Raw genomic sequence first — 21,325 nt, forward strand, 5'->3', positions numbered from 1 at the left:
AAATCCAGAGGGACCCGCGGAGGAAAAGAAAAAAATACAATTATCGTTTCACTATCAGCAATATAATCAATGCTACCTTGATTAATTGCTGTTTTTGGCCCAGTGTTAATGTGACCCTCGATGTTCTCCTACCGATATCAGGCAGCGAGGGTTTTTGAGTTGTGTTGCGTGTGTATGTCTGTGTGTGTATTCGATTCCTGCTCACGACCGATAACGGTGGCGAATTATTTGAACCCGCCCTGGACCTCCCCTAGGTCGACTCAGCCTTTATAAACGACTACCTCATGGTCCGGTAAACATTAGCGCTTGGGGAGAGAGACGAAGACGGCCGGGCGTGATGTTGGCCACCCACCCCCTCGCGTGCTCCACCGGCCTTCAAGAGGTGATCGCTAACAACACTTGTCCCAACAGTCTGTTCAAGGCTATAGAGGCGGTCGGGCGTCTTTGTATTTGTAGATCCAGCTCTGGTCCAGAGGTTACCGGCTCGATCTCATCTTCCAGCACGGCAGCTGCACCAATAGCGCAAGTTTCTAACTCAAATCCTTCCATCCAACCCCCTCTGGCCACCCAGCTCTACGCGTACGTGGACAACACCACACAGTTTCGTCAATCGGCAGGCCGCGTGTGGTGGGGTAAAGTGTGGGTGGGTAACGCCCACCTCATCCAGAAGGTCTGCGCAAGGTGGAAGAGTGGAGCGAGCACCCTCCGAAGGTTTTTCCGGCAGCAGTGGCCCGAGCGAGCGCTTGCAGGGCCGCGCCTTGTTGAGCTCGAGGCGTAAAGGTCTCCGTCGCCTCGGACGGAGAGCTTGCAGGGCGATCCACTTATCGGTACCGCACTCGCGTAATTGGGAGACGTTGCACAAGCATAGTGCGTGATTGAGTGCTGCTAACCACGCCATCCTATACGCACGCAGCACATTCCTGCCGGCCCTTTTTGCTCGATCTTTTATTTTGTGAAATATGTTTCTGGAACTCAGACCGTACCACGCAATCGTCGTGATAATTTGTAACCCAAACATCTTCTGAAATAGCTGTCGCGTGTGCTGTGCGTGCCGAAGATCTGCGCATCGCCCATCCATGCTGCCCCTGCCTTCCCTGTTCCTCCGTGATATATGAAAGCCATCGCGTTTAAAAAATACAATCACATCGTGTTTAGTAGACATTAACAGGGTCATTCATCCAGCAGTGGATGGATCATGGCTGGTAATTATGATGAATTGTTTTGGAAAATAATTCAATGGCGGTTATTCTGTGCACATTATACGTACTGAAGTTTATTTCTGCATCAACGTATGTGATTAATTAATTAGGAGCGCCTGTATCGGCATCATTGCTTCACTCGGTTGAAACACTGAGCTCATTTAGTAAGAGAGTCTCCAATGAGGCTCTTTAAGGCTTTTGTTGAATGCCTCATCAATGGCTTAATCCATTTCTTTGGAATCCCTAGGGGCTCCTTTAGCCACAAGCCACTGAGCCCCCCCTCCTGCCCCCCCCCCCTAACTCCTCCACTGCCTACCCTAGAGCGCACAGGTTTCTGCCTGTGCGGCTGACAGCGGCAATGAGGAACGCGCCGGGATGGGATAGGGAAGTGCTGCCAGGAACATTGCCATCCTTAGCAGGCGGCACGCGCCAATTAGCAGGTGACGCGGACAGAGAGACGGGGGTTGGGGAGCGTCACGGGGTTTGGGGTGAAACGCTCTCCCCCAGCACACACGGCAGTACACGCAGAGACACTGTGTATGTGTGTGCGCAGTAACAGCAGCAACACGCATCACCACACGTGCACCACTGCTGGTATTCGAGCACGCACAAAATAAACAATAAACAACGCACACGTTCATGGCCACCGCTGACAGCCGTTATTCGATGGAAAGACACGCCCACCTGCCTTAGGAATGTGGAATTGTCTCGGGTGGCCTCGGGCTGTGAACTGCTGCCGAGGCACCGCCTCGATGGTTATCATGCTGCGAGCGTGACTTTTACTCGAGACCGGATCGCTCTCACCGCGCGCATTGTGACGTCTGCACGGCCGCGGATATGCTGAGCGAGACAAGTAACGCGCTCTGCTTCGGTTGAAAATGTAGCAGATAATGGATGTCCGACTCGTAAGGATTTGCCACTCAACGGGTGCTTACATGCGATTGCATCTCACAGTTCCCTCTGTCAATATGAATCTACTAGACATTGTGATCAATTACATAGATGGATAGAAATTGGGTCCAAATTATAACAGCAACTTTAAGGTCCTTGTCAGCCCACTGTGTTGGCCATGGAGGTTTGTGATCATACCTCACCACTTTTGTCATTTCAGGTTGTTAAAGGAGGAGGGGAGCCCATGAAGGGCCCAGTTATCGCTCGCCACCAATGTCAGCTGTGGCTGGGAATAATCAACAAGCCACCGGGTTCAGCACGTGGTGCTCTAAGCATGCGGTGCGCCACCTCTACATCCCAACATCGGCGACTGTTGACCGTGATCGGCCATCTTCACGAGCCGTGTTCAATCCACTGCTGGATGAAGTTGGCCCCAAGCCGCAGCCGCCGCCACCTCTCACGATCCTGCGATGTCACAAATCCTCCCGGCACCCGTGCATCAAACGCCATCACTCTGGTGGACGCCCTCTCGGACGCGTTCCGTTCATCATGTGCGGGAAGGCAAACGATGGAGGCGCAGAGTGTCGCCGTCTTATCGCGGCAGGCCTCCGTCCGTGTGCGACACACGGTGCTTGTGAAACAAGGCGAGTGGTCTTCAATCGAGCCCTACCTGCAGTGTTGTCGTAACCGCCCACGGCCGCCCCCATCTGCACTACACACATCCACTTAGCTAGCATCCCGCCCGGCCTTATTTACATACATGTCAACTTTGCAAGAGTTCCAACCTGGGCAGCCCTTTGATCTCCTACTCCCAGGATACGGCGGATGAAAGCCAAATTATTTCAAGGTCACGGTACAGCAAGGAAGCAATCTGCAATCAAAAACTAATATCCCAGTCCGCATTTCACAAACCGTACACAACGCATATTGTGGGAGCAGTCGATAGCTCACTTGAGCATCATAATAATAATTCACAACCCTTTGCCAATTCACTGCTCGATGAAGGCCTCCCCACGCCGTCGCGGTCATGGGGGCCATTTGACCGTCCTTCACCACACTGGTCAGTGCGGATCAGTCAAGGGTGAGCTCACGAACCTATCACCGCTGATGTTAGCCGTGGCCAGGAATCGAACCCAGGTCGTGAGGTTCGTAGCTAACAATGAGGTATTTTCTCATCGCTCCCCATTGAAGCACGTTGCAATAGGGTGGCGAGGAGAACTTTGGACATCATTGTTGTTCTGTTTTTTTTACGATTATTGTTATCATTTCGAGGGGGAGTGTTTATGTCGAAATGCGTTTCTCTGAAGCCCTCCACTGGCAGTGTTGTTTGATGTTTTGTTTTGGCTCCTTTCCCGTGGATGTTGTTGCGGCTTCGTCTCCGAGTGCAGCGCTGAGTGGAAAGCAGTTGGCCGAGAGACATTATTTAAAATTGGCCCAAAAGAGGTTATTTACTGACCCCAGAGGTCACACATTGACGTCACCGAATTCAGATACATTTTTTTGAAACCATCATACCATCATATAATTTAGTTAATTCTAAAACCACTCTTGCAATCACAGGAAGTGCGAAGTAATTCCGTAGATTTTTTTGCAAATGCTGCCATTGAGATGGGAAAGAGATTCTGTTCGGTGAATGTCGTGTGGCCTGCACTGTACAGGTACAGCCCTCTCGTAAGTCCCCTGGTGGCTGGGCTCTGGAGGTTGTTTGACCATTTTCACCGCGATGGTCACTGTGCGTTGATGAAGGCACGGTGCACAGAAAAGCGATGCGTCTCGGTGGCTCAGCGGGGACGGAAGAATGCAGCCGAAATGCGGAGGCTGTAACAAACGCTTTTATTCAGAATCATTATCTGTATTTATAGTGGCTACAAGTGGCCAGCGTGCGCCACGGCGCGCGTCACAACTTAGCAGACTGCGCCACGTCCGTCTCGGCACGACGATGCACTTCAATACAAAAAAACCTCGACTTTTTAAAATGTATTCATAACAGCGCATTGCAATCACATCGATGCAATGAGGAGGAGGAGTAAAGAAAAAAATAACCGCAACATGTTGAAACATTTCCAGGGACAAAATAATCGTCGGGCATTTTTTGTCGCCGAAACAAGACTCATGAACTGGGCTCACGGTGACAACCGCACGGATGATCCTGAAGCAGACGGTAACTGGGCCTAAGGCAATGGGGGTTCCACTATGCTGTCAAATTACAGGGACAACGCCGCACCACGGAATTCATCGCTGATATTGCGCGACCAAAAATACACCATAAGAACGAACGTGTAAAATCAGCAAAACGTCCAATTACACATGTATATATCTACATCCGAGTTAAAAAAAGGTCAACCAACTAAAGTGGTTATACGTCAACAGCCCCCCACTTCTCCCTTATGTATACGTTAATGACGGATCCATATGCACAATACAGCTTCCATACGCCATAAAAACGTTTTTAGTCACACTCTAATCAGATTTGCCATGAAGGCGTGAGCAATACAAAAATGTACGATTAGTTATTTTGTCACAGTAGGCTGTTATTACATATTTGCAACGGGTAGGACAAGTAGCCGGTATTTGACGTACGACGCGCCGAGTTTACATGTGCGGAATGTACACAGAGTGCGGTAATAGACAAACGCACGTTTCTATCTCCAACACACCCCTGTATCTTCATTGCAAACCGCCGTATTTAACACAACTCCAACCACACAGCACAGCCAAAAACTGCTGCGCGACGTGTTTCTCTTGAGCTTTGCTGAGAGCATGGACATGCAACCCAGCAGTGAATACGATTGCATGCCAGAAATGGCCCTTTTCTCTGTTAATTTCCCATTTAAGAAATCTGGCAGTGAATGAATCAGCAATAGAAGCACATTTCAACGTGGCCACTGATCCATGAGTCCTTTTAAATCTCTCTCATCTCTGAATTTACAAGTGTTTGACTTCTCGCGAGGGTGATGTATTCACATATGTATGCATAGTGAATCGCCACCGCAGCTCCACTGTGAAATTACGACGATGCACTCCGCGCTGTGAAATTAGAAATGCTCTGGTGGTCGGAGCGAAACATCCGTGTGAAAAAAATATAAATTATACATCGCCCCCAAACGCTGCGCTCAGCCCACACGCAAGTGGTGGAGTGGAAGGGGGGGTGCTCAATTTGTTCATTGCAATGGCATTCTGGGGCTTGTTGAGACGTCACAGTTCCACCAATCGGATTACTCGAGGGACCAACGGCGCGCGCTCGGGCACAACTCCAGTTCGTGGTCAGGAAATTAAAGAAATATTCACACGTGCCAATGCAATTAAAGGGTTTGACAACAACAACAAAAACACCGCAGCTTAGTCGTAAAATATAGCTGTGGCGGCAGAAGAGATCGGAGAGTGCCAAGCGACGGACGAACGAGCCAGATACAAAGGTGGGTTGAATCGCTGCCCACCACGGCTGGAGGCCGATAACAACGTGGGATCTCTGTGGACTACGTGAGAGAATCTTCCGGTCAATGACAGCACGGCCGTTCAATTATACTGCGATCCTTTCCCAGTGGTGAAGTAGAGTTAAATCAAGACTGGAAAATATACAGAGGTAGAAAGATGATCCCATTCATCTTCATTTAACTCTCTCCACAGCGAGCTGTGGAATGTAGAAATTCCCCACTGAGGGTGACTCACAACACGAGCCTCTGTGGGACGAGAGACAGCACAGGAACCGCCACAGGTAGCGAGCACAGGGCATTCGTGTCAGGATCTTCATTAAAAGAAGAGCTGATTAAAGTGGGACACGATTGAAGCTGAGCACAGATTTATTGCCATACTTCTCAAAGGCTTTTTTTTTGCCAAATAGGTCAGAGAACAAACCCACCACCCCCCCCCCCTCAAAAAAAAACTATCGTTAAAAACAAAACCAACAAGGATTTGAACTCGCAGGTGACGCTTTCTTTTTGTGACATGCAAATTACAATTCCTGTGTCGTGGATATCACAACGGCGCGAGGCCTGGGAGCGCGAGGAGGGTGAGGGCGGCCGGGTGACCACCGGCGGGGAGGAGCGAGCGAGCGCGCGCCCCACCGCCCGCTTCGGACGGCTCGAGGAGCGACGTCTTCGAAGCCGCCCGTGCGCACCGCGCCGCGTCGTGCCGCTTTGTGTCGCTCTTCGCCGGGCGAGGTTGGCCGTGGGCCCCCGCTGTGACCCCCCGTTGTGACCCCCCTCCTCCTCCCCCATGCCGAGCCAGCGCCGCGGAAGGAGAATCCAGAGGTCTCCGCAGATGCCTATTTAGGCCTGCAGGTCGACACACGCACGCAACAAGACAAAGATCTCCCGTGTAGCCTTAACACACTTTTGGGGCAAGTGCTGCTAGCGGGCACCTATGAAGGTCAGCATGGCACATGAGGGGGTGGGTGGCCAGCACCATAGCAAGGCCGTCTTTGTCTTCCAAGTGGCGATGTTTACACACCGCACTAGGAACCCATTTAAGGCTGAATCGACCTAGGGGTGGCCCAGGGCCGGTTTAGATAACCATCGCTGGTGTTGACTGTAAGTGGGAATTGAACTCTGGAAGCCGTGTTCGTAGCGCAGCGCGCTAACCGCTACACTACCGCTCCCCATAGACACACGTACACACATATTCACACACGCGCGCGCACACACGTGCAGAACTGTATCAACCAGACTCTACTTTGTGTAATTTTTTGATTGAGTAAACGTTGTTGACTTCCATTTGTGTTCCTATTGTTAATGGTCAGCATATGGCGCTGCCTCATGCTTTCACGCCGTCCGGGACCTTTAAGGTTAACATGACATGAGCACAATTTACGCTGATGCCGGTTCATGGAAAATAGTTAAACCCTGACCTGTGGGTCAATTAATTAGAGTGTGGAATTCACCGCATACTTTACTCAGTTGGCCAGGTGTGCTTCATGCATCATCCAAAGCCTGCAAATTCTAATTGTACTCAGGGATAGATTCAGCCTCTCGTCCCTCTAGAGTTTGTAAAATAAGTACCACTTTGTGGGAAGTCAACAGTGATCATCCTTTGGATAGACTGGTCCCTGCCACGGGAATGTGTAATTTCCACCACTCGTTCAGTGCCATAAGAAAAGAGCAACGCTACCCCTACGCTCATTTCAGCATTTTACTTTTTTTTTACAATACTTAACCATTTCACTTTCATAAAATAATCCAGGAAATTAATCGAAGCATTATAGTTTAAAGTAATTTAATATTGTTTTAAAGTACTTAACCTCTGTCGATCCACGACTAGATGAAGACCTCCCCACACTGTGTTGATCATGGGGTTTGTTTGACCAAATATCACCTAACTGGCCAATGCAAGTTGATGAAGGGGTGAGCCCAGGACCGGTTCACACATCACTCACCACCGACGTTTGCCACTGCAGGGAATGGAACCTAAGCCGCAGGGGTCAACAGCGCACTCTTGTTTTGCGTGGTGCAGAGTCTGTCAGGAAGTTGGCCCACGAGGCCCGTGCGTCTCTTCCCAAGGGAGGCACCCGCGTTGGCGTTGAACCAGCGCACACAGTGGCCGACTGGTGGAAAGTGCCGGGGGATATATTTTGTTCTCGAAATGAAACGTCGCGGGGCCATTTGATACATTGTGCCTGCAGCACATTACCAGAGGTACTGGGACAGGGCTCATAACCGGCGCACCTCGGATGCGAAAAGAATAAAATGAAATCAAGCGAGTGGGCGGGTTTTTATATGCGGCACGGCATCACCGTCCTGCAAGCAACCAGGGCTCGCATACAAAGAAGGCCCGTTGGCCTTTAGCGGGCTATTGCGATCTTGGTGGATGATCCTCTCCACAAACGTGTCTGTCACACTTGCAAATAAGGAGCCACTTCTCACGTGCAGAATGTAATTGGATCTTTTATTCCGCAAATTAACTGCAAAAATGTGTACTTCTTTCGAAAGCCACGTAAGTATCCAATAATGTTCCGACATCACGGTATCACGACGTGACCTTTACATACGTAAGGCTATCAAATATTCTGGTTTGGCCCAAACTACCCAGGTGGCCTGAAGATTTTTTTTTAAAACTGGGATTTTGCCCTCAGTTTGTTTTTCTCGCTTCATGTTATGGTTTCATGCTTCAAACCCATCAGGATAAAGGGCGGCGCTACCTGAGTAGTGGACACGGGCGAGTGGTTGAGTGGACATAGATATGTAAAAGTGGGTGGGGCTTATAGAGGGGTGGGTGGGATGGGGGAATCCAGCTCGCTGTACGTCCCAGTTGAGCCTCCCAGACATTCGGTAGCTTCACTTTAAATTGGCCGACACAGTAAAACATTTCGAGGCTACCCTGGTCACCTGGAGAGACATTATAATGAGCGGCAGCCCAGCTGCCCAGGCATATACTCACAGATAGAGCGGCTGCAGCTGTAGGTATGACATCTTCTGCGAGCCCCGGTACGCCGCGTACGAGTCAAATCCACCGATGAAATCAACTGTGGCCACGGAGACACACGCGGCACGGGCGTGAAGCCACACACAAGGTAATCGTGCTCGCCAGGTGATGGCACGGGGTGAAGGTGGAGAAAGCAAAACAAGACAAGTCTTGGTGATGCATATTAACGCAGGTACCGCGGGCGGTGGTGTTTGGTTTTGGCACGGTAAGGAGAGGGGGCCCGTGCTTGTCAACTGTAGCGCTGCTGCTCGAGATCCCAACGGATGGCCCAATCGGGATGAAATTGTGGGGGGAAATGAAAAAAAAACGATGAGTCATAAGTATGTAGCTTGAATGTCATTTTGATCCCACTCAGCCTTAGGTTTCATCAGTTTTTTTTGTAATCGTTTGATTCTCGAGCCGATGCCGTATATCGCAGCGGTGGACGGTCGCATAGAGGCGCGAGGTAAATACGAAGCGGCGTTGCGCGCTCGTGTGCTCCACCCATTTGCAAAAACAACGGCGAGCGCATTGGGGGAAGCGATGTGCACGCGGGACTCACAGCTGTCCTCTTCCTCCGTGAACACGCTGATGACATAGCAGGCGCAGACAAAACACACCAGCTGGCGACACGTACAAAGAGAACAAGAAAACGTGAGTTCCTACTTTGTCTCGACGCTGTGCAAAGCGGGAGAGAGAGAGCGCCACGTCAGAATGGCAAACAACAGAAGCCCCCCCGCATCCCCCCACCACCTTGCACTGGTAAATATTTCCTTTTCCACCGCATCGCAATTAAATGTCAACAACAACAACACCAAACACAAATACATTTGTTCCCTTCTTTATAAATAGTTAAAAAGTGTGAAGTCAGGGGTGTGGAATTCTTCACGTTTTAAATATTTAATAAAGAAACATTTCCGTATACATCGCTTGCATGCCTGTGCAGGCGAACTTAGAATCTGAAACGGGCCCACGGTGTGGGATTTCATCCTTGTAATCCTCATTGTGAACAATTACCTTAATCTCTGTCAAACACAACATTGGCCAAGTACTGACATTTGTTTCAATTGCACCATTTCAAAGTGAGATTTCCCCCTTCGGAACGACTCTGCTCGATTCGCCCGTGTACCTGCGAAATAAGAAAGCTTCTGCCCGCTACCGTTCCATTAAGGAACCATTACGGGCAAATTGTGACCATCTGATTACAGTCCCTGGTAATCGCTTCCCATTAGATCGACTAATTCCTATCTCGCGTGGATTCTAACGACGCGGACATTAAATTAGCTGGCTACAAATGAAAAATGGCCAATTAACCCAAGAAGCCCTCGGTGCATTCAGAAATCACCGCCTAAATAAACAATGCCAAGTCGGAGGGGGCGGGGGAAATAATGATCCCGACCGTTCACTTGGGCGTGTGAATATTCACAGGCAGATTTGAGACGCGACCATCGCGAGAAAGCCACGCAGACTCCCACCCCCCCACTCGCCTGTGACGGTAAAACATGATTTGCCATTCTGAGGGTCCCATTGCACGCGGTAACGCTAAAGGTTACACCCCAACTTGGCCACGGTTTCACCTGAATGTAAAATGAGTAATGGATTTAATTTATAGGCTGCGCAATTTTTTTAAAATATTTTTTTTTCTTTGCACACTCTGCGGGGGCGGTCATGAGCGGGCATCCGCGGAGGTGGAATCGTCGCCTGACGCCACACAGCTCTGATTCGAGCCAAGCACAAAAATGTAATAAATTATTGCGCCCCGCATTTTAATGACATTCCTTGTAGAGGAAATGCTTTGACTTTGAAGTTCTGTCAACAGAAAGGGATCAGATTCAGTTTTCTTGTTTTATTTATTTTTTGGCCTCAAGGGACCGTATACGGATCATTGGTAAATTATTAATTTAAAAACTGGACCGGATCATTTCTTATCGGTGTAAAGTGCAAATAAAATCTATTTCAGTTTTCTTACAGCCTCCTTTTGTATAGTAACGTGGATTTCTCTGGCTAACCTGTCCTTTATCCCAATAAAATCCAGTGTTTGCACTTCACATTCACTCTTAATAAATTGGATTTATTTTTTTTGCTCTGTTCATCCAGAAGGGATTTTTTTTAATACAAACTGCGGCCATGTGCACACACTCCGATTGATATCAGCCGATGCCCCGCGCTCCCAATTCTCCGGCTGCCGTTGCTGTGCAAGGGTGACGCCGGCAAGACGGGATCTGCCGCGAGCAGCCGCTGCTGCAGCTGCCAGCCACGGGGTTGATTGGAGCCTCCAAATCCCGGCAATAATTCCCATTCCCGGCTCCACGCCGGGTCGCTGTTGGGGATGGTCGGAGGCTCGACACGACAAACTGCTCTTGCGCCTTTATCTTCATGCGGGTTGGAGGGCTTCATCCGAGCCCGAAATAAATAAGACCCCCTAATGAGCTCGTACTAATGGAGCGATAAGGAAGCAGATGGCAGTCTGTACGTTGTTAACCTAACAAACAAACAAAAAACCCCCGCAATCATTTTCACATCCCCTGCGAAGGACTTCTGAATACAAAAAAAATCCGCGGAGATCCGACTGTTCTTTCTCGAGATATTCACGCTCGTAGAAGAAGGCACAGCATGCCTTTGTTCAATAATCGCCAATTATTCTCCCCGGTCTTCCCTCCCCTGCCACTGATAATGAGAGTTTAAAAGCACGACAATGGCAATATAGCGACTGCACGGACATACACACACACGCACACACAGACATACACACGCACGCACACACATACACACGCACGAACACACGCACACACATGCACGCACACACGCACATACACATGCACGCACACATACACATGCACGCACACACACACATACACATGCACACACACGCATCATTCGCGGGGGGGGGGGGGGGGAGACGACGTACCGCGAGCACGATTTGGCAGGCGCTGTGGATGACCTCGACGAACTGGAACTCGAGCGGACATTCCACGACGCCCACCGCCACGGGCCCCGTCAAGCCGTCAGACACCGTGTCGCCTGCCACCGAGGGGCCCGGCAGCGCCGTGGGTGGCGCGGGGGGGCACGCCGAGCCGTAGTCCCGCCACCACGAGCGGTGGTACGAGATGTTGAACGTGAGCAGGTCGCTGTCCTGCGGAGGAAATTCGCAAATTCCGGGGGGGGGGGGGGGGGGGGGGGGGAGTTAATTTCGTCGGCGTTTCCGAAAATTGCAGACGCCAAAAACGAACGTCGCGATCGCCGTTCTCCGCCCTGGCAGCGGCCGGTCGCGAGCGTTGGACCTCGTGGCGGGCGCATGGATAATCTCGCGCGCGGAACGGTGTTGATGTTGGATCACACGCACGCACGCACGTGGATGCGTTCCCGCGCGTCCGGACGATGGCAACGCGATGAGGACAAACGCGGCGCAATTCGTCTGGCCACGCAGCAGTAGCAGCAGGCAAGACCGCCTCGAAGGGACATTCACACACGCGGCCAACGCACGCGGCACTCTCGCGTAATGCATTAATTACGGTGAAAAGCTCTTCATATTATTCCCGTTAAATGCCTCTTAATGTCAGCCCTGCTCGTGATATTCATATACATCCGCGATAGAAATGAACCGCACGCAAATATGCGCACGCGCTCATCCTACATAATATCTCCCATCTGCAGCCAGTTCCCTGTTGGGCGCCCTAAATTATTTAACGACTCGTGGCTTCTAACACTCGTACACATCCACCAGAACAATGAACACGGCCGACGGAGCCGCACACTGCGCCGTGAACCCAGCGAGCCGAGTTCGCTCCCGGGCACGGCTAACATCAATGCCGAGCGACGTCCGAACCGGTGCGGGGCACCCGCACGGACCAGCGTGGCGACGTCTGGTCATACAAACCCCGATGAACGACACAAAGCAAGGGGAGGCCTTTGTCCGACGGAAGACTGACAAAGGGCTAGCAAATCATTTCGTGTCACATTGATTGAAAACAAACTGTGCTCGCTCGTTCAGTTGTACGATCGCACGTCGATAAGTGGCTGCCGCACCACCCCCCCCCCTCTATGAATGACGCAGCCGAGTCACCGCGAAGCGCCGGGAACGCTTCACAGAGGGTCGCTGCCACCACCAGGGTCGTGACGGCTGCATATCCATCTGGCTTCTAATGACGCGCCGCTCAGGGAACCAAACAAGGCCGTTTCACTCCAGCGCTCCCCCTGTGGATCATTTTAAAATGTTAACTCGGCGCCTCGCTTGAGTGGACGGCTGTTGTTGTTTTATGGCTGTACCTATGTCACCGTGAAGAGAATTGGCCCGTCCATTAAAATCCCTTCGTGCTCCTCGCCAGCAGAGTCTAAGCGGAGTGAGAAACCATCTATCCTCTCTTCATGACCTCTCCTAAACCATACCTCCAATCGCCACACTATTTTCTGCGACACTTCACGAACGCCATCTCTCACCTGCGAATGCATTTTTTTTGTTTTATCAAGTTGGGTGGGCAGAGGTGGGGAGGGGGGAAAGGTCAAAGATGAATATCACAATTCACAATGATGCGCCGAGGCTGTCGGTGGAATATAACTGGATTTTTATTTAGAAATCGATACCACTGTACGTGCATTTGTTCAGTGGTAGTCCTGAGCAGAAAGTGGCACCACTTTTCTTGCAGCATAACTTTAGTGCCTCCAATGTATTTACACAGCTCATACGAGTGAATTATTTGAAAGCCCTCTCGTTGCTAACGGTCATCACGCCGTTCACTATTATCGGCCACGTAAATAAGTTGGAACCGCAACAGCTGACGCCATCCGCGGAGGTTACCGACGAGCGAGCTATCTACTCTGGGCTCATGGACGATGAGCCCAAAGTATACCCCGAGTTCGATTTCTTGCCACAGCTAGCATCAGTGCTGATCGATAACTGAATTGGTCTTGGATGCTCTGCTTTATAAACCCGCATTGACCAGCGCGGTGAAGAATGGTCAAACAACTCCCATGACCGACACAACGTGAGGCCTTCATCCAGCAATAGAATGACAAGGGGCTGTACATTTAAACGTGAACACACCACACGAGCGATCTGATTTTAGGAACGGTTTTTCTACCGACGAGCACATTCACTCCCCCAATGAAACTGCTGGTGCAGTGAAATACCACAGAAAACCCACGACATCCCACAGCAGTATGGGTTTCATGGAAACCATATTGTTATCACTTTGGATAATTGTTCACCTTCGTTAGATGCCAAAAAAAAACCCCACATATCCTAGTGTAATAACATGGCATGTCTCCCACAATCCACAACACGGGGTGCATTTCGAAGTAGCTTTCTGTCCACTGTTTTACACACCCAGTGCAAAATCCACAAACAACCTGTACTCAACACTTGGGCCCTCTCTCCTCAGCAAATCTGTTACATTTCGTGCCAAAAAAAATAACAATCTATCAATCCTATTTTAATTTGTGCCGCCTGCTTCTCTGCATTCCCCAAAGACGATATGCGTATCTGAAGATTCGTTTCAGACAAGACCGCGCGCCGGGCTCTTCCGTTCGCTCCGCTGCTATTGTTTCCGCTGAAATTTAATTACTTTCGCTCACAGACGGCGCAAGACGAGACAAGATGCTCACGCCATCATTTGATCGCAGCGTGCACTCGAAGGAACGGCTTTTGTTCATCGCAAAAATTATGCGCCGGGCCCAGATTTTAATCTGACACGCGTAAAAAAAAAACAGGGAGCCACAGCAGCTTTTAATATTAAACTCATTATGCAACGGGATTTATTTCTTGAGCCGTGTAAAAAAAAATATCTCTCGGTCAAAACAATGGCAAGAATTCACGGGGTCGACAAACCGCGGCGTTCTCCTGATAGCGACGGTGACGACGGTGGGTAACTTTGAAAATCGCTGCGGGGTAACGATCGTTATTCGCATTGCAGTTAGAATCAGAATATTTTATTTACCCTGGAGAAAAACGATGAGCTGGTATTTCTCACAGGCACCTTGACGGCTAAAGAAGGCCTTCCGCTCCTCCTCACAAGCTAAGAGCGCTTTACTTTGTTAATATAATTTAAGCTATACTCTTTGGTTCTTTCGGTAATTTAAGCTATTTTCGAGGAAATCTGTCATTATGGGGACCTCATTTGCCAGTAAAAATATGATAATTGGTTCTTTACCCTTCTATCTGGCAACAAAAAAGGTGTCAGTTTTGTTGCCAGATAGAAGGGTAAAGAACCAATTATCGAAATCTGTCATGATTGTATTGTTTTATAGGCACTGCTGTGTCCTGAGCCCATGCGGTAATATTCTATGAACAAAACGTTTTAGTTTCTATTGGCACGAGAGGACTTCCTGGTGGACACTGCATTCAATACACGTGAGATGCACCGTTTACTTATCAACGGGAACAATGTACAGCACTTGATGTTCTATGATTAAAATTAATAAATGCCTAAACTCCAAACTTAACTTTGTTGTGCCCAGTTGATAAGATGTCAGTTATACAAGTAAAGAAAAAAGTAATCATGCACTAAAACAACCTTTACCATTTGAAACGTGCCAGCATGACATGCCTGGAATAAATTGGTCGGGCTGGAAAGGTTCTTTGCATTCCTGGCTTGTTGCAAATTCATTTTCAGATTTTTTTTTGCGAGTTGTTTAAAAAGTAGCAAAACGTACGCTGTTCCGTGATTTTCTATCAGTAAATACATCTAAAACTTTTATCACAAAATCAACGCAACCGACCCAGTCGCTCAGTGGGCGTGCCATCGGAAGATTTCGAGTTTAAATCTTGGCTGGGGGTTGACTCGGCCCATCATCCTTATAGGTGTCTATAAAGTGAGTACTACTTTGTGGGAAAGTCATCATTGGCTCTATGGATAGATTCACCACCATAGGAATGTGGAATTTCCACCACGAGTTCATGGCTGTAGATGTGAGATGAGCATCATCTCAACGCTCATCAGAGATCACGGAAACGTTGACTCACGCAAAACAAATGTCTGCCTCGACGCCAGACCAACTTGCAATTATGGCAACACTGAAAATGCAAAAAGAAACCGTTAAAATGCCACAATGTTACTTCCGTGCAGTCTAAAACTTCCCGTCGGTCGCAACTGGCATTTACACAAAAATAAGAGTGGCCGGGAAAAACGGTAACAATGGCAACAAACCTAAGTGATGATTCTGCATAAATGAATGAATTATCATGAGATTCGTGAGCGGTAAAGGACAGCCAGGGTAGCTGGTGCCGCGCCACCAATTGCTCTGCTGCGATTCGCCACCCCCCCCCCCCCCCCGCGTGTCTCGCCGCTGCCTTGCGGACACACTGTGCATTATTAATCACGGGCCCTTAAATCGCTTCGTACATCTCATCGTTAATAGGCAAGAGGATGTGAATATAAACTCTAAAAGTACAAATATATATTACATTCATATTGTCAAGAACATGTAGCTATTATTCAATTAACCTCTACGGTTAAGTGGCCCAGTTCGAGGGAAGAAATACATAAATAACCACGGCGAAGAAGAAGAATAAACAGCTCGCACCTTCTTTTTGCTTGCACTATTTCTCTGCCGCGTGTGACTTTTCTCCTAAATAACATTATACCGTGATTCAAATGCTAGATTTTTGGTGAATGGATGTCCCGTGGGTCTAAAGTCCACCGTGCCAAGCGACCAAATCTCCTCCTGGGAGTTTCTGAGCCGTGGCGCTTGGATAATGAACCCTGTTTACCTGCCCCAACGAGCCGCTAATGTGAATTGAGCTGCTGATGATCTCGTGCGGGAATGACTCGAGCCTTTCTGTATTACCCAGCGGCGTTCCGCTCTGTGTGACGAAGGACTTTGCAGGCGCCCCAAGAACAGCACGTTGCTTCTGAGGGCTGAGGTTACGGGAGTTAATTGATTAGACGAAGAATGTGGGATGACAGCAGCTTCATCTAAAGGGAAGCACTCGAGATCTCTAAAAGGCAAACGCGCGAACGGTTTAATCTGCCCCTCAACGAGCGCCGTGGAACAATCGTGGCTCTGAATCTGTTCCCTTTCTCTTGCAACTCCAACATCCGCCGCCGTTGGATGTAAAAACAAAAACGACGACAGTTAAAAAAATAACTAAAGGAATGCGCCGTGTCCTTTTACAATTGGTCGGTGAACAACGAATTTCTGATTGACGGCCATCGCGTGCGCTCGTGCCCCATCGCGGCGCGTTCAGTCGGGACGAGTGGCGCGGTGCGGGCCGCGCGTTCGCACCGCAGTGACGGAGCGCGCTGAGCGCGTGCGCGCCACTGACGCGATCGATTGTACGTGCGCATTGCACGTTGAACTTCTTTCGCGCCGTACGTCACTAACCGTTGCTAATCGGAGGTGCGGGGGAAGGAAAACGCACCAATAACAAAAAAGCAGTTCTAAAGAAATGCGCTTTCAATCTGGATGCGAAACAAGTGAGACGGAGCGAGACACACAGAGGGAGAGTGAGACAGCGCGAGACAGAGTTAGACCGTGCCACACCTTGGCAGACAGAGCCAGACGGTGGCCAGCGGGGGCAACAGCAGAGGCGGCGAGATGCTGCTCAACCGCCTGCTATGGGCTGGGGCGATTGTGCAATGAGGAGTCTGCGAGTCGTCGTCACCCCCCCCACCCCCCCCGAGCAGGTGTCCCGAGTCCTCAAGCTGTGCCGTCGATTGCATATTTGTCGTCGTTCATGTCGCAGACGGGAATCACTGATGACTTGCGCACGGCCACCGGCTTCAATTTCCCCCCCTTCCACCCAGGAGACGGAATGAAAACGGCACTGCCCTGCATGTGATGCGATCCCGCGCGTCCGTGATGTGAATGGATTCCACCACCATCGCGTCTGGCGCTCCCTGCTTGTATCCTGCAAGATCCCTCGCCTTCTGCCACCCTGCCGCTACACTGTTAGTCCCGGGGATGTGGGGGCCTCCGTTTAGATATGTCTTCGTAGTAATAATAATAATGCCGTTGAGTTTCGTATCGCGTTGTTCGGACAAACTGCATCTCGCAATGGCCGAGGAACCAGAGGCAAACTGGAAGCCAGCCAAGGGGTGAGTCGTCACCAATGGCTGATGATGATATTTCAGTTAGGGAGTTATTGATGTTCAAGGTATGGTGAGAAATCGATGTTGTGACAATAATAATAATTGACATTCATTGTGCTCAATTTTCAGTCAGCAAATCATCATCAGCCATGTTCGATCCCCTGCTGAATGAAAGGCCTCCCCAAGCCACCGCTGCTCCCTCTTGCTACCCTCAATGTAATCATCTACTTAGCACTTGCGACCAGAGAGTCCATTCTAAAGTGTTATGATAAGTTGGTACATACAGCCTGTAATGAGATTCTATTCAAGAGCCGATTATGATCATCATTTTTGCAGCGCCGCGCCACGACAGTTCCTCCAGTGGCTGACTGCACGTGGCACGTGAACTCGTTAACGTACCACACACATCACACATCGGAAAGACTGCCATCGCTTCGTACACGTGTATCGTGAATCGATTTTATTGAGCCCCGATGAAGGCCGACACGGTGCAAGAGGGGGTGGTGTGGTCAGCACCACGGCCAGTGCGATGATTTCTTGTTGTTATTATGCGCTGCACCAGGTTCTCATGTAAGGCCGAGCCGACCGAGGGGAGGCCCAGGACTGGATCAGATATCGCTCGCTGGTGATGTGGGCAGTGGCCGGGAATCGAACTCAGGCACCCCAGATTTATTGGGCTGTCTACAGATTCTGTGTGCGTACAAAGAGCATAATACTTTACTTTAGAATAAACAAGGCAGAGTCATGAACATCGTTTAAACGGCACGTGTATGTACACTTTGTCTTTGAGCGGAGGAATGTGGAACATGAAGCTATTTCAATTCTGATCTGTAATTGTCACTTTATAATTGTCACTTTTAAACCGTCAGTTTTTAAATCGTTTTATTTTATTCCCCAGTCACAAAAATTGCCATCTGTTTTCCAGTTTTGTGCACATTTCATTATTTGCCTTGTACCTTGGCCCTTGATCAAGGCCAATTTTATTTTAAATTCCCAGCGCAAAATTGCACGTTTTATCTTGCTGGGGTTTTGTGCCTGCGCTCGTTATTTCACTTCATTTAATTCTTCTCAGGCGTCCCTTGAAAAAGTGATGATGTATTATCTCAGGGGACTGCCACCTGGCTAAATAAAGGTTTTTTTTTATTGTTGTTTGTTCACGCAGGAAGTCATCTCCGTCGTGTACACGCGCAGTGTGTGTGTGCACACTGGCGTGCGTGTGTGCGCGGTGTGCGCGCATTCAATTTTGAGAGGACAAATTGATCGCCATTCTGATGAGTGTTGGCACAGTAGTTCGCAAACAGCCCTGCAAACCTGCTCATCTGAGTGTTGATTCCCAGCCACCGCGAAACATCCCGGCGAGTAATATCTGAACCGGTCCAGGATCTCCCGAGTATATTTCAGCACCGGAAAGAGAGAAGGGGACCAGGCATGGTGCCCATTGGCCACAACACTACCTCGTCGTGTACGGTGCCAGCACTTGCTCCAACAGTCCGACAAAGGCCAATGTGGGATCGTTTTGTGTTGTGTGCCAGAGACCAGACCCGCTGCGTCAACTCTCCTTGATAATGAGAGAAGTGGCATCAGCTGTTACTGCTCGTGGAGCGTTATACAGCTCCTTCTGAGTGGCGAGCCCGGTTGAAATGGCCAACAGATAGAGGCAGGTTTTTTGGGTGTTTGCAGGGCACAGATTTTTGACTGTAAAAACCCGACCATGATTTTATTTCAATTTATTTGGTGGCTTGGAAATCAGCATGGTAATGTCCTTCCACAAAACAAATGTGCGTATGCACACACGGACCATTAATCACACGAGTGCCCATGCGCTAAATGAATACCTGCTGTAGAAAAAACATTCTTCCATCAATGACCCTAATTGGAACAACTCTGCCGGCCAAGTTTGCCACTCTACAATATTTATACTCACAGTTGCTTCATAAAATCGGCGATGTCTTGAACAATATATTCCCCATCATGGGACCTCCTTTGCCAGTACCAAAATATGATAATAGGTTTTTACCCTTTTTTCTACCAACAAAACAGGTGTTAAGATGTTAAAACACCAAACATAAATCTTTTACAAGGAATCATGTCCGTCAAAAGGCATACAGATGGCTGTACGCCTTTTGGCGTCCTCTGGTCTAACACCGTTTGAGACGAGGCTCAAAAGAAAGCTGTCTCTGGTGTGGACCAATCAGTTACAAGGATCACACGCATTGTGGTTAATGCAGACATGACTCCTTGTAAAAGGTTTCAGTTTGGTGTTTTAACATCTTAACACCTGTTTTGTTGCCAGAAAAAAGGGGAAAACCCTATTATCAATGTATTTCCCATTTACAACCCAGAGCCAGTGGCGGTGGTAGCACATTCCAAAGGCGGAGGAAAGTTCATCCATAAGACAACCACGAAGTGGTACCGATTTTATAAACCCCAGAGGGATGATGGGTCGAGTTAACACCAAACCGGTGAGCCGCCTGCTCTACCGCTGAGCCACCTGGCCATTCAGGATCGTTTTTTATTTACATTTCCTACCAATCTCCTCAAACACACGCGCACACACAGGGACACCATTCTCTCTCCGCCACGCTAGATATTCCAGGCATGCGCTGGTGACCTCTGCGTGACGTCATCGACCCGGGTGATTAGCCGTCCTCGACTGCTTCATCACACGAGCACCGCCCGGGCCACGAGGCCCTCCGAGTGTAATTTACGACGGTCGCTCCTCCCCAGGCCGGGGGGGGGGGGGGAGCTCTGCTTGAGTGGGATATTCTAAACGAGATGGATGGTCAACGGTTCGGACGGGGAAGTTCAGGCACCGCGGCTAAGCTACCGCGGTTATTAATATAAACGGAGTGCCACGCGTGGCTGCGAAAATGAAAAAGTATTTTTTTTATAACGCCGGTCGCTTGTAATTTTTTTTCCCATTCCTCTAAAAAGTTTGCAAGGCGTCTTGGCGGGCTGGGTGGGTGGGCGGTTGGGGGGGTCTGGGGGCTCACCGGCGATTTTGCCATCGGTGTGGCGGCGACGCCGCTCGCGTCCAAGCCGTGGCGACGGCGGGGACGGTGGCAGCGCGACGCAGCGTGCGGCCGGGGGACACGGCGCGCGCCGCGTCACCGTGACGGATGGTTAACGATGGCGCGTTCGACCGCCCCGTGCAAATTGAAAACATTTGTTTTTTGCGCTATTGAGCATGCGAGCGCAGGAAATTAGCTTCGCCTCCGCGATCTGTCTTCGGAGAACTGTGCCGCGTCTATGTTGCGAAAACCTGACACCCTTTTGAGCCGTAGGACCCGGCGTTATGAGTCTCTGTCAAAAGGCAAACACGCTATTTGGCGATGCTGCTGCATTGGCAGTGGTGCCCAAGCGCAATGAACAACATCAACAACACAAACGCAGCACGTTTGTCAATAATAATACTGCGGACTTCAAAAGAAAAGCATACAAGGGGCCTTCTTCATGCTATAAAGACCCAGTAAACATGGCGCGTTGGGCGAACGTCGCTCCAACAACGTTGGTCCAACGGTTCAAACCACGTGCCAACAACGTTCGCCCAACGTTACGTATTTACCGGGGGAGGGCTATTCCCAGAAATGTCGCCTGTTTTTACGTGTTTTTTTTTCAGAGGGCAGTTACGTTCCAAATCAAGGTCGCGGTGTAACCGGTGTGCCGTCAGCGAGCGCACTCATCGAGGACAAAGCCGGGAGCCACGATCCGGCCTCTGCGATCGGCGCGGGGAACGGAGGAGCCACGCACAGAGGCGCTCGAAGTCCAATCTGGGGCACGAGGAGGGGTTGGAGGATGACGTCTGCAGTCATC

The 21,325-nt window shown here is 49.8% G+C and overlaps 1 protein-coding gene across 2 annotated transcripts; it reads right to left on the reverse strand.

The window, feature by feature from the left end:
• Nucleotides 1–3,816: 3,816 nt before the first annotated feature.
• On the reverse strand, nt 3,817–20,706 carry LOC133347904 (sodium/potassium-transporting ATPase subunit beta-1-interacting protein 2-like). 2 transcript variants are annotated; one of them, XM_061560640.1, is made up of 5 exons: nt 20,506–20,706; nt 11,395–11,619; nt 9,049–9,109; nt 8,463–8,547; nt 3,817–6,364 (listed from the first exon to the last, which is right to left on the reverse strand). In XM_061560640.1, the coding sequence occupies exons 1-5, from the start codon at nt 20,518–20,520 to the stop codon at nt 6,355–6,357; spliced, it is 396 nt and encodes a 131-aa protein (XP_061416624.1). In that variant the 5' UTR covers nt 20,521–20,706; the 3' UTR covers nt 3,817–6,354. The 2 variants fall into 2 exon arrangements, with proteins under 2 accessions (XP_061416624.1, XP_061416623.1); XM_061560639.1 differs by lacking the exon at nt 20,506–20,706 and adding an exon at nt 12,550–12,636.
• Nucleotides 20,707–21,325: the final 619 nt, after the last annotated feature.

The sequence above is a fragment of the Lethenteron reissneri genome, chromosome 26, assembly GCF_015708825.2.
Source record: "Lethenteron reissneri isolate LAM-NWPU_2019-01 chromosome 26, ASM1570882v1, whole genome shotgun sequence".
Classification (NCBI taxonomy): domain Eukaryota; kingdom Metazoa; phylum Chordata; class Hyperoartia; order Petromyzontiformes; family Petromyzontidae; genus Lethenteron; species Lethenteron reissneri.